This window comes from Chlamydotis macqueenii, chromosome 2 (assembly GCF_036417535.1).
Source record: "Chlamydotis macqueenii isolate bChlMac1 chromosome 2, bChlMac1.mat, whole genome shotgun sequence".
Classification (NCBI taxonomy): domain Eukaryota; kingdom Metazoa; phylum Chordata; class Aves; order Otidiformes; family Otididae; genus Chlamydotis; species Chlamydotis macqueenii.
Window position 1 is genome coordinate 117,557,667 of NC_141557.1, and position 17,423 is coordinate 117,575,089.

At 45.1% G+C, this 17,423-nt stretch overlaps 1 protein-coding gene across 1 annotated transcript in view; it reads right to left on the minus strand.

The window, feature by feature from the left end:
• GAREM1 (GRB2 associated regulator of MAPK1 subtype 1) overlaps nt 1-17,423 on the minus strand; it is a 105,315-nt gene extending 87,892 nt beyond the window's left edge. The window contains exon 1 of the mRNA XM_086740770.1: nt 17,061-17,423. Within this exon, the coding sequence (XP_086596896.1) occupies nt 17,061-17,181 (121 nt within the window). The 5' untranslated portion in view covers nt 17,182-17,423. The remainder of the gene's footprint in view (nt 1-17,060) is intronic.

Consider the following 17,423-nt stretch of genomic DNA (forward strand, 5'->3'; position numbering starts at 1 on the left):
CCAGCACTGCTTTTCCACTCCAAAAGAAGGAGTCTACAACACTGTACACCAGTCAACTAATAAAAGCTCTCTGGTTTTTGGAAAGGCCAACTTGTGTTTCTGCAAACATTTGCTAGTCACGTAGCTCCCACAGAGGTAACACCTTAAGACAAATTCAGCTTCCACTTATTGCAAGATTCACAGCAGGTAAAAGCTGAAGCCAAGGCCTTCTTTCAGCACAAAAGCTGAAGGTTCCTCATCTGAAAATGGGGAGGCCATGGCCTAGCACTGACATGACAGTACACCTGGAGAGAGCACATACAGGTCATAAACACCCATCGGTGCACAGCAAGCACCTACTAACTGCAGGCATCGCAGACACTAACTTCAGCTTTCTTGGCAATGAGGGTCTGTGAGCATCACAGGTACCTTCACCTTTCCAAGGTAGGCTTTGTGGTATCACCAGGTGTTAAAACCAGGCTGGGTACCACAGCATCCTTTAGCCTTTAAAAAAAAAAAAAAAAATTTAAAATCAGTCATAACTCAGCAACATTCTCATCTGGGAATCCTTTCACTGGTGGGCTCGTCCTTTATACAGTCTTCAAACAGCTCCCAACACTTTGGGTCTTGTTCAGCCAGTTGGTTGGTTGAGCTTCTGATCTCTTGAAATACAAGACAACAAAAATCAAGGCATAACCATCCACAAAAAAACCAGCAGACAGCGACCCCTTGTTCCATACAAAACAAGTAAGCCAAAAAAGAACAAGGTGTACGTGAGGCTGCATCACGAAAATTTTTCACTGTTAACTTCAATTTGGTCTCATTTGATGCAGAGACTCACGGAAGCATCGCTAGCACTCAAGAAGCACTGCACTGAGTATGTTGCTTTTGTGTTAGTAAGAGTACAAGCCTTCTGAAAAACATACACCAAAAAACCCCCAAACTGTAATCATGGACGATAGGCTACTGGAAGAGAACTCCAAGTAGTCAATTTTCCAGTATCTTTGAGGCTTAGCATCTATTTTTATTGAGCCGGAATTCAAAGAGCAGTATGAATTCTTTCACTTGGGGTACAAGACTGCACTCCTAAATAATCTTCTCTGGTTTTAATACGTGCAGTGGAGGAGAAAGAAAAGAAATGAGTATGTGACAACTCAGCAGAAGACAAACATACTATATTCTATTTGTTAATCAAATACCTGCACTGCTGTCACACATGACCATCTGACGGCAGCTGTCACCAAGAGGAGGAAAGAAACAAGTGAGCAAATGCCCTTTTTCCCTTAGAAGCATGTACTTTATCTAAAGTCATCGAGTGGTTTTGCTGTTTCAGGCAGACCGAAGCTGCAACAGTGCATGGGACAGCTTCCATCCAACTGCCCATCTACCACAGCGCTGTCAACGTTCAAGCCCTCACCTCCAGCACTCGGTCATATTACCACGGTAACATCTCGCTGGCAGAACATCATCTCCTACAGATCATTTCACTGACACTTAAAGCTGTTTTCTTTTATAATGCTGAGTCTGGAATTTACATTTTGGGGGAAGAAACACAAATTTCTTTTTAGGTCTGAATATTCAAATTAGAACAATTCATATATATATATGAATATATATATTCAAAATACTTTATTTTATTATTATTTAGCAAGTGATGCAGCCTCTCCTCATGACAAATAACTTCTACCTGAACTCTGAGGGAGGGTGGGGGGAGGAAGTAAAACCTTTTGTTTTCTGTGTGCTGCACCACACTCCAGAGTATCCGTTGGGTATTTCTCTATGGAGACATACCTCAATGAATGTCAAAGAATAATAAATATTAAATTAGAGTGGTTTGCTTGCTTAAGCTTTGGCATTGTACTTGATTACTGAGTCAAATCTCAATGTGGTGTTCAACCTGCCAGCGCCATTTCTTCCACAAAAAATAAAACTCATACTGGTCTATGATGTAGGTCAGAGGAAAAAGATCATCAGAGGAGAACAACATCTGAATTTTCCAGTTCGAAGTGGCAATGGGAATTTGTATGGAAAAAATTCACATCCTTGTAATGTTCCTTAACAAAAGAAGGAAAGAAAACCCCAGAAATATTTTGTTACATGAAGAACTCCACTTGTAGCAACATTAATGAACACTGGATCTACAAGGATTGAAAAATTCATGGGTTTTTTTTTTGTCACTATGACTGAACAGATGCTTGGAAGAGTTACTCTTGCATAAAATGCCTAATGGAAGAGAAGTGAAAAGCGCATGTAATTGCAGAAAACACTGCTACTACTGAAGAAAAGCCTGCTTTGAAAGCCTGTCCCTGTTATCACTCTAATTTTGTCATTCCATATAGACATAAAAAAAAAAGACTGATAAAAAAAAATTATCTAGCCAATCAAACTTCTTTGTTTAAAGAAAAGCAAAACAACTTGCAGGGAGGTGTATCATGCAAAGTCTAAATACAGACTGCCAGTGAGTTACAAGGGTAAACACTGTAATTTCTAGGAGCAAATATTGTAGTTTTTAGGAGTGAGATGGAAAAAAAAAACAAAAACAAAAACCCCAACCAAAACAAACCCAATCCATGTTAAAATTTAAACATCTCAGGGCTATAAAATGTAGTGTACTAAATTTTTAATTTAAAGTGGGCAGACTCATTAGGAAAGCCTGATAGTGGTCTCATCTGACTGCCAGTGTCTGAATACAGTGGAAAAGACGAAAGCAGAGGGCTCTGTCCACTGCTACACAACCTTTTGAGCTTGCAACACAAAGATCTGGAATAAAAACTGCAGTTACATCTAGGACTGTTGATAATCAATCTCACTTCTCAGTTTCCCTTCTTCCTTCTCAAACAATTTCTGAAGTAGTTTTAAATATCTGCTTTCACTTAGTTGTTCCATTCCTGCAGCACATTCGTGTGTACTGCTTCCTATTATCTGGATCAATCAGTATTTCTGTCATGATTCAAACCGCAATCAAACATCCCTCTCTCCAAAGAAATCCAAAGTAACATTGACTTGACCTTCCATCAGCTGCATACACTCCACATCCTTCAGTTGATGAAAGGCTTCCCCTGACAACATAAGGATTCATACTCATTTTAAGACAACTTATGTTCTTCCTTTCTTTGTCAAAAGCAAGAAAAGGGAAAAATTTGCAACTAAAGTAGGGAAGACCAGGCAAAATTAGTCTAAAATCTTGTGTGCTGTCTGAAATTAAGATTTAACCAGTTGGTCTTCAGAGTTGCTTTTTACATTACAAAAGAATTAAGGAAAAAAGTGGATTTTTTTTTTTATATATTTTATTTGTGCCACAGGAGATCTCAGACATTGAAGCCAGCTCAGGTTGTGCCTCACAAACTCACCAAGAGTTTTGGACCGCCTCTTTGATACTTCGCTGCAGAGACCATGTAGGAAATGTGCAGGAGAATCATTGAACTCCATTCAGCCCAGACTGAGAGACTCAGCTGCCCTAAACCTCTCATCTGCAGCAAGGTCCATTACCAGCAATTACAGTTTTCTCAGTCTTGGATGGTGGAGGTGGAGACACTGAGTCTTCTCGTAGCTTCAGGAAGAGCTGGGCAAGATGCAGCTACCCAAGGAACAGTTTGTCCCAGGTTAAGCCTCTCCCCACTGCACACCTTTTTCCTTGGATCAAATACAACTGTTGTTGGCTACGGCTGGCCAAGCTGCAACAATTTTCAGTCATGTTTGAACAGCAGGGCATTCAGTTTGCTTCACTGACCTTACCTGCTTAGCGAGGAAGGTGTGAGGACAGCATCACCCTCAGACTGTTGAACATCACTACCTGCAGTACTTTGTGCATCGACGTAATCCTTCAGCCTCACAGCACTGTGATCCAACTGTGCTCCGGGTGACCATTAAACAGTTCACAATCAAGAGAAAGGAGATAAGGCTTTACTCCTGCAATTTTCAATCCCTCTACAAAAGCCTGATACAATCAAATTGCTACAATCCAACTGATGCTGAACTCAGGCTATCACCCACTAATACCTAACAAGAGAGCAGAGACTCCCATCCCCCTATTCTTTTTATGGCTGCCAGCAAGAAGACAGATTTATTTCTTTAGGATTAGCATTTTGCTATTGGAATGACTGGATATACCAGTACTGTTGCAACAAATCAGCATAAACCATAATCTTGTTACAAGGCTACGGGACAGATTAAGCCACTGAAAAATCCAGTTTGTTCCAAGACAAGTTTTTCTTGAGCTGCGAATACACAGAGAGAGCACCTCAGTGAGTCTTCAAATAAAAAAAACCAAAACCTGTTTGACCTACTGCAGGGAAGAGGAGTACAAATATTTTAAATAAACACTGAGCGGAATCTTGGTGCCACTGCCACTGGTGGTGAATGCTCTGCTGACTTTAGCAATCTCACAGTTTGAACCTTGGCACCTTGTTTTCTTTGTGTTCATAAGAAAACTAGTAGGGGAAAAAAAAAAAAGGAGAGTAAAAACACAGATTTCATTGAGCTTTGTTTGTGTTTGTTTCAAGCCTTCAGAACTAACATCCCAGAATGAGAAATGTTACTTTTTATGAACTCAAGCCAAACAAGCCAAAACACATCTTTCATCACAGACAGCTCTCCGCCCCCACACAGGGGGAAAAAATCACCCAGTGCAACAATATCTTACCATTCGCATTCCCAAACTCGGTAACTTTCTGCTGCTATCATAATTACTCTTCTTATTAACGCTGAACATCTGATGATGTAACTGCAGATTTGCTGTATCCTCACAACAGATTTAGCTGTAAGACTGATCCAACAGAACAGTCAATCACCATGGTTACTTACAAACCATCCCAGAAAACCTCGGCAATTCTTTCAAGTATTCCAATATCCTGCAACATGTTGAATAGTGCCAACTATTTACCATGTTATGTTATATTCGAAGGAAAAAAATAATTACCCGAGAATCAGCCCATTAATTGAAAACTGAGGTTCTTAACAGAAGGAAGTTTTCTGGTTTTGAAGTCACCTAAGATCAGAAATCCAAAGCGCTAAGAGTAAGAGCAAAGAATGTCAAGTTTAACTACGCTTAAATTGATCACAAGTTAGAAATATTGAGAAGGAGAAAGTTAAATAACTTTCCATTGCATGCAAAAGAGCTTCCAGCCTAATTTATTTTTACCATAGAGAGGGAGAGAAAGGAATTTTTATGTCGGTCTCATATTTAGTTTATTTTCCATTTTAAATTCTCATTGCCAAAGTAAGGGGGAAAAATATTTAAAATATGTATTTGTCCTTTGCAATCGAGGCACTAGGTTTGGAAATGAGGAATCCAAAGAGCAGCTTTCATAAGCAGTCTGTCAGGTACAGATAAAGAAAATGACAGCTCTACCTGACCAAAAGACAAACACAGTAGTACTGAGACTTCCAAGCAGTCTGCTGCCATTCAAATCAGCTCCTTTAAACATTTCATTAAGAGAGCTAAGGTTTTCCTTCATCAGAGGCAAGCATTCTTCATGCTGGAAAGCTGCTCACACACATCTATAAACACTGTGAGGTCCACTGGAGGAGACACTTCCAGTGCCTGTTCAGCATCAGGTGCCTTGTTGGAGATGTTTAATATTTAGAGGTGGGAGGTCAGCATTTAGCATTGCACTACGTGCTTTTCCTGGCTTCTTAATTATTTCCAAGCACAGATACAGAACAGTTGCTTTAATTTACGAAACTGAAGGCGGCTGCGCACCTCGGCTGCTGCAGAAGTCATCTCTCCCCACGTGAGATGGCTGGGAGTCTGGTCACGGAAATCTGGCTAAAGCTCTCCAGATTCAGGATGCTGATGAAGAAAAATTCAACCCTACCAACTTAATGTATTTAAGACCTAGAACTGGATTCTAGATTGTCCTGGCAGACAGAAAAGCAGCCTATTCATTCAGACTTTTCCTGGGCACATCATGAGAGCTGGGGAGCTCTCATTGTCAGTTACCTATAATTAGATGATATTTTAAAAAAGTATCCAAGTAGTCATGCTCAGTCCTCTCATTGTATATCCCAAGCCCTAAAGAGCCATTATGCTGCTTTGTGCCGCACAGCAGTGATCCCTGTTTGAACCTGGGGCATCTTGGATGAGCTCCCAATTAAAAACAAAGAAGGAGCAGGAGCAGGAGCTGCTCAAGCATAGTTTTCTTTGGCTTTGAAAGAACTCATCATTACACTTTAATTTGCCTCTGCTTTTTTTTTTTTTTCAGCCTGGATAAAGACGGAATAAAAACAGCTGGAAGCAAGCAGAAGTTCAGCTCTGCTCCGAAGTCGGGTTGGGTTGCCACCTGGCTGCCTGCCCAGTGGCCTGGCCCATCTCCCCACGGCAGCAGAGACCGCGCAGGCACTCATCAATGGTGCGCACACGGCACCCACTTGTCGGGGCTGCCATTGCCTTTGGGTTTAGCCACCTCCATCCTACCCCTTCTGCTCAACCTGGAAAAATCCAGGTATCACTAATAAGAGGGCCAAGACTCTTCCAACACAGGCTGGCCACATACACACTTAGAAATTCTGGATGTTCAAGTGTAACTAGGCACCTGTTCGGTTTGGTGACATTCTGGTACAGAAAGGGTACCCGAGCAACATGGGAATAGTAACAAGAGGAATGCAGTGAGAGCTACACCTCATGCTCTTCTGACCAAGAACAGTCCTAATTCTGAATGCAATTTATTTCCATTGTTTCAGAGAAATCTACAAGTAAACTGCAAAGTATAAGAAGAATGGCTTTATTTTGAATAAAACATAATGGATAAGTGAATTCTATTCCTTTGATAATATTTCTATCATTTTAAGAAAGCACAAAAAGAAAAAATAAACCCCCTCCTGTGAAGAGGAAAGCTTCTACTTTTGTTGAGCATCATGCAGAACAGAGACTGAAGAAAAGCCCATCATGCCTCACTTTCCCCTTGAGGGTATATTTATCTTTGCCCACAGGCCATTTGGTCTTGAGATATTTTTTTAAATATTGACAGAAACCCAAATGATATTTGACAACGCAACCCATAAAACATGCAACAGAAATGATCTTTTTCCCCAGCTTGCCCTACATTCAGCTGCAGTGGTCTTGGAGCTTTGCTGTTTGTCTACCGCCACATCCTGGGCTCAGTGAGTGCAATAACACGCAGATGTAACGAGTCACATTTTGTATTTTGATCTACAACCCCACCATTTTTCTGAGTCACATATGCACAGATGTTTTCTATATTCTCCTACTGTGAGTTGAATGTAGCTTCATGTTCAGAGACTCAGACAGAAAGAAAATCTGACCATAATGAAATTACATAAATTCACCTCAGATAAGATCTGGGGTATTACCCCATGCGTGCGACTGCAGCCCCCTCAAAGTGGAAAAGGGGCATTTTGGCCTTTTAATACATAGAAGCCTGAACAAAACTGTTAAGAAAGAAGCAGGAATAATTTAATGTTTTGGAAATCAGTCTTCCAACAAGGATATGCACAGGGTACACATGTAAGATTCTCCTTCTGGCTAGTCCCATCATATAACAAATGGATGAGGATTATTATCATTCTTACAATCCCTACTCACCTTCTGTAAATCAGGCAAGCAGCTGGTGGTGGCTGACAAAAGAAAGAATTACACGTAAAGTCCACCAACTCATGTCTGAGTCCAGTCAGCAAAACTCCCCTTACTGCAGCCAAACCAAACAGCTCGTCAACAGCAAAGCTTAAGACTCCACAGAGGGAGATCCCATGTTACCTGCACCGATACAAACCACCTCTCTGCAGCAAAGCCCATGTCTCCTTCCAACTGCGACAAACTGCAGTTCCAACCTCTGATCTCAGCGACCAGAAACTTTCAAGCCTCCAGAAGTGTCTGAAATAACTTTTTCTGCTTGCTTTCTTGCCTCTGGTAGCACATACACAGCTATCACTCCCGGTACACGCAAAGCCAAACATGCTGTCTGCTCCAACAAACGCCCCAATTTCCTCCAAGTTGAGGGAAAAGACAAGGGCATGGAGGCAAAAGACGAGGGCATGGAGGGAAGGCGAAGAAGAGTTTGCACGGGAGCTGTAAGAAGCTGGAGGACGGGACAGGAAAACAACAGCAATGGGCCAGTAACGCTGAAACGGGCAAAAGGAAGGACCACCCTCTCGGAAGGCAAGAAAGGAGAACAGAGAAACAGAGGAAGCTCCTTGCACCGCTCCATTCTGCTACTGCTAGACAGTACTGGGTGCTTTACTGTGCAGCAAACTTGGAAACAACTGCAGACAACCCGCCACATCTGCTGGAAGCCCACAGGTGCAGGACAGTAGCTGGGGTGGACGGACCGAATGATGCAGACTGGAGCCAAGGGCTCCTTGAGTCCAACCATATGCCCTGAAGGGATGCATCAGAAAGAGCCAACAGGAAAGCTGGACAAGAAGAAAAGATCTGTGCACATGTGCCTTTTTGTTCCCCCTCTTAGATAAAAAGTTTCCTTCATCTTCCCCCCACCTCCTCTGCAACCTTCCTTTCTTCATCTCCACAACAGTGAGGTGCCAGGCGGTAACAAGAATAGCCAGTGCTTTGCTTTTAGTAAAGGGGCAAATAAGTAAAATTGCCAGTTGGAACAACACAAAAAAAGGCTGCAGAGAGAAAACCAAACACATGGGATAGGGTATCCGAACATTTGTGGATTACTTTGAAATAGTTCCTGGAAGTAATTTAGTGAGTGAGTGTTCAGACTGCCTGACTCTCACAAACCCAGCTGCAAGGCGAGCGTGCTCCGTTCCAGTGCAGCAGACCAGATCGCTTCAGCGCGCAGCAGCGGCCATGGCAGCGGAACGAGGAGGGGGACGCCTGGGTAAGGCCAGCCGGCACAATTTTGAAACGGCTGGTTAAGGTGTACACCGGGACCTTCCTCGCTCGGACCCTCAGGTCAGTCTTGGGCACGTGGCTTCTCCCTTCAGGACAGAGCAAATGAGCAGTTTAGGATGGCTAATCTCTTGGCTCCCTCCAACCAGCACATATCCTCCTTGCAAAAGGGAACCACATCCCCACGCAGCCTCGTGCCCCTGCACTGCACACTGGCGCTCGCCCAGCCAGCGGCCACGGCCCCCAGCCCTTCTCTGGAAACCTGCAGCCCACCGAGCTACGTCCTCACCCACAACAGGTACAGGTGTTGTCACGAAGGGGCAGAGACAGCGAGCAGAGCAGGGCGTGACACACACCCGCCTGTCAAAGGGGGCTTTTAGTCCCTTACACGGTTTTTCTTCCCACTCCCTCAGCTCTGACTGTAAGGAGAAACTCCCCAACTTCCTTGCCGACATCGCTTTACCAGAAAGGTTTCCCCTGCTTGTTTCACAAATACTATTGCAGCACGGTGTGTTTTACATAATATTTACATTTGAGTCACTAAGGCTCAGCCCTGGCATGAGGCAATTCCAGTATCAATTTCATCAGGTTGAGCTCTCGGGCATCTTCCAGCCTCTGAGACTGTATTTAAATCTTTATCCTTGGTTCTCTTCAGGAGTCCAGCCACATCCCCACAGGTCACGGAAACATGCACAAGTCCAAGTTCTCTGTGGTGAAAACTTGCACCAGTTATAACACTGGAAAAGAAAAGGCCAACAAACAAAAAAAGGCACTTTTCAAACAATTTTGCATTTCCTGACGATTTGCACCTCCAGCAAGCTCCAAGTGACCCCACACTAGCATCAGGGTACCTCCCCTCCCATTCTTCCAAGACCAAAACTGCCCCTTTTGATTACGTACTCAGAAGCAAGGTTTGAGAGTGGGGGAAGAAAACAGGGAGTGGAGGCAAACCTAAAAACCAGAGCAGAAATCAGCACGCACCTTTTCCCACCAGCGAGTCTGGAGAGCAAAGAGCACAGGCCTTGACTGTACCTCGCCACACCAGCATTTTTCACAGCAACCCGAGTACAGCCTTCCCTGGCACAAGATTTGCTGCTTTTCCTGGTAAAATCACTGTGCGCTCCTCTGCTGAGAGCACACCAGCTCTCCTCTGGGGTCACGTACGCTGCAGCCCCTGGCATGGGGCTCCCCAGGACCCCTGAACCTACAGCTCCGGCAGCTCTCGCTGGTCACTTCAGGTTGGCATCATGGCTCAGTCTGGACACTCGGTATGTGTTTTGGGGGCTCAGCAGCATCTCCCTCCACACAATGGGTTTGTTCTGTGAATGTCTGCAGGATTTGGCAACTCTTGCTCCTCTTCTGCAACCTCCATAACATCTCCATGCTTGTTTGTCCTGCTTACAGCCAGCCACTGCAGTAGCTGTTGGTGTTAATATACGAGCTCAATGCAGTTACCTCCTTCCTTCACCTCCCCCCGACAGACAGTCCACGCACCTTTTTCTGAAGGCCAGGTTTCTGATCGCTCCTTTGCACAAACTGAAAACCAGAGCAAACTACAGGATGAGGAGGCTGGACTCCAAACCCTTAAACCTCTTCAAAAAGGAAAACATTTCTACCCCTTCCCAGCACGCAGCAACAAGTGTGACGGGGCGACGTGCCGTGCAGGAGCAGTGCAGGAGCCATCAAGGCAGAGCAGCTCTTCGTGCCAACACGACGCCTCAGCCAAGCGTGCAGGTGCTCTGGCAAAGCTGTGGTATCAGTAGTTTTGTGCCAAGATGCGCACCACCACAGAGCAGGCACAGCCCCCATCCTCAACAAAGACACCCTCTTCAATCCGCTCATACACCTTGACTTGACATTTCTCTGCTAGGTCTCCAGATTAGCAGACCTGGCTTGGAGATGAAGGACCAGTGAAGTTAGCTCCGCAAGCTCTTCATACTGTAAATGGTATGAAAATCACAGACCATAAATGCTATGTAAAACTCGTTCCAAAGGGATGCATCATTAAAAACAAAAATTTCAGGCTTGAAATATTGGCTCACTGGGTTTTACGAAGGTTGGTTTTGAGTCATATGCAATCCACATTAAGATGATGAATATTTTCCTATAGGGGAGAGACTTAAGCTTCCCTAATCCAACCCACTTGTCACGTCTAATGCCAAAAGGAAATACAGCAACACCCATGCCCTCCGCCGCTGACAAACCACCGCTGGAATGACTGGAACACGTTGTAGCTCTTCCCACAACTTCCATCGAATCCTGGAGCACCAGACCATGTTGTCCAATATCCTCCAGTGCTTTGTCTTGGCATACTCCCTGGAGTTGCCTTTGCTGGGCTGTTACAGGGAGTGCCAATTCACGTAATAACCGAAGCCAGGAACACCTCGTCCCAGAACAGCGCTCACAGACAAAGCGTAAAACAACAAACCCCTGCTTTCCTATGCTAGACTTGTACCATTCCTCACTTACCATATCTTGCAACAGCAGCATATGATTCATCACACCACATTTGTTTTAAGATTGAGAGTTTTACTAACTGTTCAAGACACCTTAATTCCTTTTATTTCATATATATTTTGTGCCTTACCTGAAAGCTACATGTAATTTAAATGGAGAGAAAAAAAAAAAAAGGAAAAAAAAAAGCCAAGGCACTAGGCTTCCCTCTAGGACTTTCTCCATGGATTTAAAGTTCTAGCATTTGAATACCAGTTAAGAAAATACCAAAGGGGTTTCACCTTCCAATACCTGAAATACAGAATTATCCAGGAAGACTTTGTCCAGGTACGTACAGAAAGGCTTCACCTAACAGAGTCAAAACTTTACAAACCAAAACAAAGAGCTCCAAGTTTCACACCTCATATGGTAGAAAAGAATATGAACATTTATTAAATATGTAAGAAATAAAAGCAAGGCAACTATTTTGCATCTTAGCAGCTCTACCACACTACCAGGGTCCCACGTAGCGCAGATGGCAGAGTGGTTAAAGATCATGCAGTACACACTGTTGTTGTACATTAAATCATTGCCAAACACAAAAGCAGCTCAAAGGAATCATGGATTTTTAGGTGTAAAACAGCTATGCTGCTGAATTCTTTATCTGCCTCTTTGGAAGCCTGTGCTGCTACTCCTGGGAAAAGGTGTTGCCAAGTTACTGGCCTCCATCTCCAGGAGGGCATTATAATCTTCACAGACACCATTCGGTAGCTGCAGACGTTAAATGAATTAAAAGCTTTTTCACTAAAATGTTTCTGGAACACATCTCTGCCAGCAGGGGAAGAGAGAGAGAAAAAAAAAAAAAAACAAAAAACCAACCAAACCAACCAAAACACAAAAGCCAGGAGTAGCGGTTAGTGGCAACCTGTCAATTGTTTTCTCATTCAATTGTCTTGATGGAACAGCAGACCACAAGGTAAAGGCGGAAAGAAGAGGAAGTAAGGAGGAGATGCTTCTGAGATCATACTTTAATGGCAGAACACATAGCATAAACAGCTGGAATTTCAAAGCTGCTTAGCATGTAAGGAAGAAATCAAGCCCTGTGGATACAGTAGACCTTGAGGATTTTTGCCTTCGAATCAGAGACACTCGCCTGTCTGCCCAATGTACGAGAGCTGTCTCCTGCCGCAGCGCAGCACACAACAAACGGCCACACCTGAAGTGGGAAATCAGATCACAGCCATTGCCCAGGGTCTGAGCGTATCCAAAACCCACTCGAAAGCTGTGCCCTACCCCCACATGATTCCTTTTACAGATTTATTCAATAGCAGACTGCTGAGACACCCTGCACCAGCTTCTCGAAAGAAGGAGGTCATTCAAGACCAGGAAAGGACGGATAGCAGCATTCAGACCTTTAAAGAATAAGTCTCTTTGTAGTTTCAAAGTATTGTTCAGCTGCACAGATAACCCGCATTTGCAGAGTGACGCAACACGAAATTTTCATCACGTACACAGCCACGCTGTTCTATTCAGTATGATGTTCTTTGATAAGCTGCGCGGGTGCTCAGTTTCCAGATATTTGGAACTGGAATAAGCCCCACAGTAATGTGCTGCAGGGAACAGCAGTCCCCTGAACATGACTAGGGTAGACAGATGTCACCATAAGTTTTGACATGGGAGAGAAAAAGAGAACCTGAAATAAAAGTAATAAATAAGTGAATAAAATCTTTTCATCCCCAAGAGCAATAGCAGCACGAACTCACTATTCAACCACTGCTGATATTCACAAGAGCTCACTCAGGGGTAAGAAAGAAGAAATCACCCTTTAAACCCGTTACTATTTTATAGATCTATTTAATTTATTTTATAGGTTTTTTTTCCCCTTCATTATAGCCACTAATTCTGTCATTTCATCTTACAGCAACCACACATTTACAATGCATAGAGAAGAATTTCCTTTGGAGTCTCAGCGGCTCATCGTGATCCACGGTCTCCCCTCCACAAAAGTTCAGCGTGGTTTCCCCAACGTGCACAGTCGGGAATCACTTCTCTGTGAGTTCAGGACAAGTGCTGCTACCCTTGATCCCGAGAGCAGAAGTTTCCATAACATTTTTTTTTTTTTTTTTTTTAGAGCCCAGGGACAATCAGGCACAACACCATTTCACCATGAGCAACAAGACACAGTCACAGCTTCGCTGTTAGCCTTTTCTGCTGATGATCCGAAGACAGCCAACCCGAGCCCCACGTGCATCCGAGTTTTCCCAGAGCCCAGCAATGCTCACCTTTTGCCCTGTTGCAACAACCACCCTCCGATAAGATCTCTTTCTGCTGCTGGTTCCCAGAGCAAAATCTTTTCCCCACTGCACCCACCCACAAGCCTCTTCGTGTCACTGGGGTGGGATTCAGCTGTGACAATGCAACTCAGGTCAGGACAAGAAAAACACAGCACAAAGCTCGCCCCTCTCTTGCTCCTCAAGTCTTGCTTCTTTTCATCTCAAACAGCCCACTCAGTGAATTCCACAGCGTGAGATAAAGTCCATTCATTTTCTTCGGTATGGTGTTTAGCACTCTTTTAGCAGTTTTGTATTTCAGTTATCCTCTAGAAATATTTAAGCTGTTATATATATTGGAAAAAGAAAACCCTATAAAAACATTTGCTTCCTCTCAAGAATGACAGCTTTCAGGTTTTTTTTTGCAGTAAGTTTTTTTGTTCAATTAATATAACAATATTCATCGGCAAAATATTAAAAGACATACATAGATTAAAACAAACAAAACTTGACTTATGACTTAACAACATCCAAAAGCATAACCTGGGACACAACTAAACAGTCTTAAAATTTCATCTGGAAAAACAGAAGTTGACATATTTATCATTTCTAGATGGTTAAGGTAGGCACTATTGTCTAACTGCTTCCAACTACATCTTGATGTAATGACAGACTACTTCCTCCCATTCCTCCTTTATCACATACCATCAAGAAAACCCCTCCCTTCTTAGCAGAGGACCAAATTTAGTGCGCATAAATATTTCATAACTTCATCTTGTCAAGAAATCAAACTGAACTACTTAAGGGCATTCTTCCAGGAGCTGCACATCCAAACCCGAAGAATAAAACTGCATTAATCATACCCATTCTCCTCCTTCAAACTGAAAGGCCTGAAGGTGAAGCAACAGTGGAAAACTGGAGATGATCTGTGGGTATCGTACAAGAACATTATCCACTGAATGCTAAACTCCGTTAAGAAATGTAGAATCAACACAGGCATCTGTGGCTGTGCATCTTCTGAAGAAAACACATCTCCAGCTTTCCAATCCTCTTCCACATCCCAGTCCTCTAGAAGAAATGAATTCTAGTTTTCACTAAACCTTGTGATTACTCAAACAACCAGCCTAGAAACAACCTGCTGCTACAGACAGAGAAGCCAACCCCAAAATCCAAAGGTGACTGAAGACAGACATCTACAGGTGGTTTGAATTCCAATAGCACGAAACACATGCAGCTTCTACTGTCCTGGAGAGAAATTCAGCACCTAAAGAAGAGACAAGGCCATTTTCACGCAAAAGAACCCTGATCCGTCGAGCATCTGCAGTGGTGTGGAGGAGACAACAGCTGTATCCTCAAAACCAACACAAGATGCTCCAAGCCTTAAACTTCCCGAGCACTGGATGACACACATTTGGATTGGACTTTGTATTTATTTTCTTCAGTGCACTGCACAAAGAAATTCTCAGGCAGAGCTCCACCTGTCAGCTTTGCAAGACAAGGACAGAGGTACAGAGCAACCAGCCTGGGCCAGCAGGTGCTCCAGTCCATTCCCAGCTTTCCTCCTTCAGGAGGCTACGTGCGGATTCATGGCTGCTTTCCCTTACTGCTGGACAACCTCCTTTGGAAGTAGAAAAAGTGTTCTCTTCACACCACTGAGACCATGGCGTCTGTGTTCTTTATGAAATATTGATTTGTCTGCCATCTGCAGCCCCAGAAGCTAAAAGGTATGTCCATATAAGTAGGTAAAAGCAGACTTAAGAGCCTCTGCTCTGAACTGGCCAGACCTCGACCAGCTGCAGCCCAAAGCCCTCGGCACAGCACTACACCCGAGCCTGCCTCCAAGCAGGGTTTAGTGTGGGGCTGAACCACAGGACAGCTACGCCAACAGCTGCCCCGTGTCTGGCCATCTCAGGGCACAGGCAAGAGAGCTCAGGACTGTTTACATTCACTTGCCTGTGCAAGTGGCACAGGGGACAAAAAAGCCTTTGCACAAAATCTGCCACATCTCCGTCTCCACAACAATTATGGGATGCTCCCATCACCAACTCTGACAGAAGACCAAAAAAAACCAAAAAATTTACTTTCCTCAAACCCATAAACTTTCTCTACCCACAAAGCTCTTTCAGGTCCCTTCCAATGAAGCAAGACAAGAGTAGCATGGAGATGGGGAAGTGTAATACACAAAAAGGGCAATTAGTAAGTCATCAATACTGTTGAAGCCTGAATCACTGCTGGGAATCTCAAGCAAACTGACAGCTTTAAGTGCAGTGACTGGAGGCCATCTTTGCTGTTTGTAGTGACAGAAGGTATTACCACGAGGAACTCCTGAACACACCAGCTTTGCCGTTCTCACAGAACAATACATATTCGGCGGTACAGAAACCAGCCAGCTGCAGTCAAAAAGGCAAAGGAGCCTTTCTTTAACCTGCTCCTGGGCACCAGCTCTGAGGCAAGGGATAGGAAAAGTACGGCATAATCAAGGGACAAAGTCAAAAAAGCCCCGGTTTGAATCATCACTGGATTACGGGAACTGCAGTTAAGTAATAAACCAATCCTAGTCTTGACCTGCACACCGGGGAGTAAGAGAGAATGATGCCTGTGCTCATTTTTAACTTTTCAAATCAATACAAAACTTCATAAGAGAATTGTTCTATTACATTGTGTAAGCACAAGGTGAATTAATGAACTAATGAATTAAAAAGCCTGGAGTTTTTTTCCTGATTTGCAAGTTATCTTCTGCATTCCCTTAGAGACGGGAGAGTCGGACAGTTTTCATGGAGCTACCACGCAACGCGCGCACACACACTCTATTACAAAGCAGCTGCCTGAGCCTTTATAAAAAATTCTCTCGTATTTCTCCATGCTGACACATTACTTTCTAAGACACGTATCCAGGAAAGGTGAAACGCTGCTGTCATAGCTGTTCTGTCAGGCTCGTTTCTCATTTCCTGGAGTATACAGAGAGCTGTAGGCTTGGAAACTGCAGGTGAGCACCTGAGCGAACGGTAATAAAAAGTTATCTGGAGACTGTAAAGGCTTCTCACACTACCCCTCTTTTTACAGGTCTGTGGCTTTTTAGTACAGTGTTAACATTTGGGATTCAGCCCACTTGGCTATTTAACATCCCTTCTTACTCGGCCTTGGCGTAGCATCGCTTCATCGCAACACAGGGTCTCCAGCCCCCCAAAGTGCCCATCTACGCTTTGGGATCAGACCGCCAGCACCTTTCTCGGGGGCAGACAACTGACAGCACGCAGGCTTCACCCAGCTCCCCTGGGCACACACGGCCCGGGGGCTGGGGGGCGGGTATCACCCAAATATTTTGACGCAAAGCAATACACCGACTCCGATGCAGGTCGAAGCGTTGCACCGACGCCCGGTACCGGTAGATGTCGGTGTACGGACCCCACCGATGGCACTCCGGGGAACGGCGGGGCTCTCCGGCCGCGGGGTGCACCCGGGGGAAGGGGGGGGGGGGTGTCTGGTAGCCGGCCCCAGCAGCGGCCCCCGCCGCTCGCCGCCCGCCCCGCAGCCCGGCCCCGCTCCCCGCCCGCCGCCCCACGCACCGCTGTCCAGCCGGGCGATCTGGGGGAGCCGGTAGGTGCTGACGAGCAGGTCCAGCGGAACGGCCACCGCGCTCCACTTCACGTCCTTCAGGCTGCAGCCCAGCGGCGGGCCGGGGTCCATCTTCCCGGCCCGGGGAGGGAGGGAGGGGGGCCAGACAGGCAGCGCCGGCGGGGCTGCAGCCAGCGGGGAGGGGGACGGAGGGAAGGAGCCCGCCTCGCTCAGCGCCGGCCGCCGCGGGACATGCCGGGCTAGGCAGAAGGGGAGGCCCGCCGGGCGCCGCCGGCTGCTGCTGCTGCTGCTGCTGCTGCTGCTGCTCCCGCCGCCCCCCGGGACCGGCTGGGGCCGCCCGCCGCCGCCGCGCC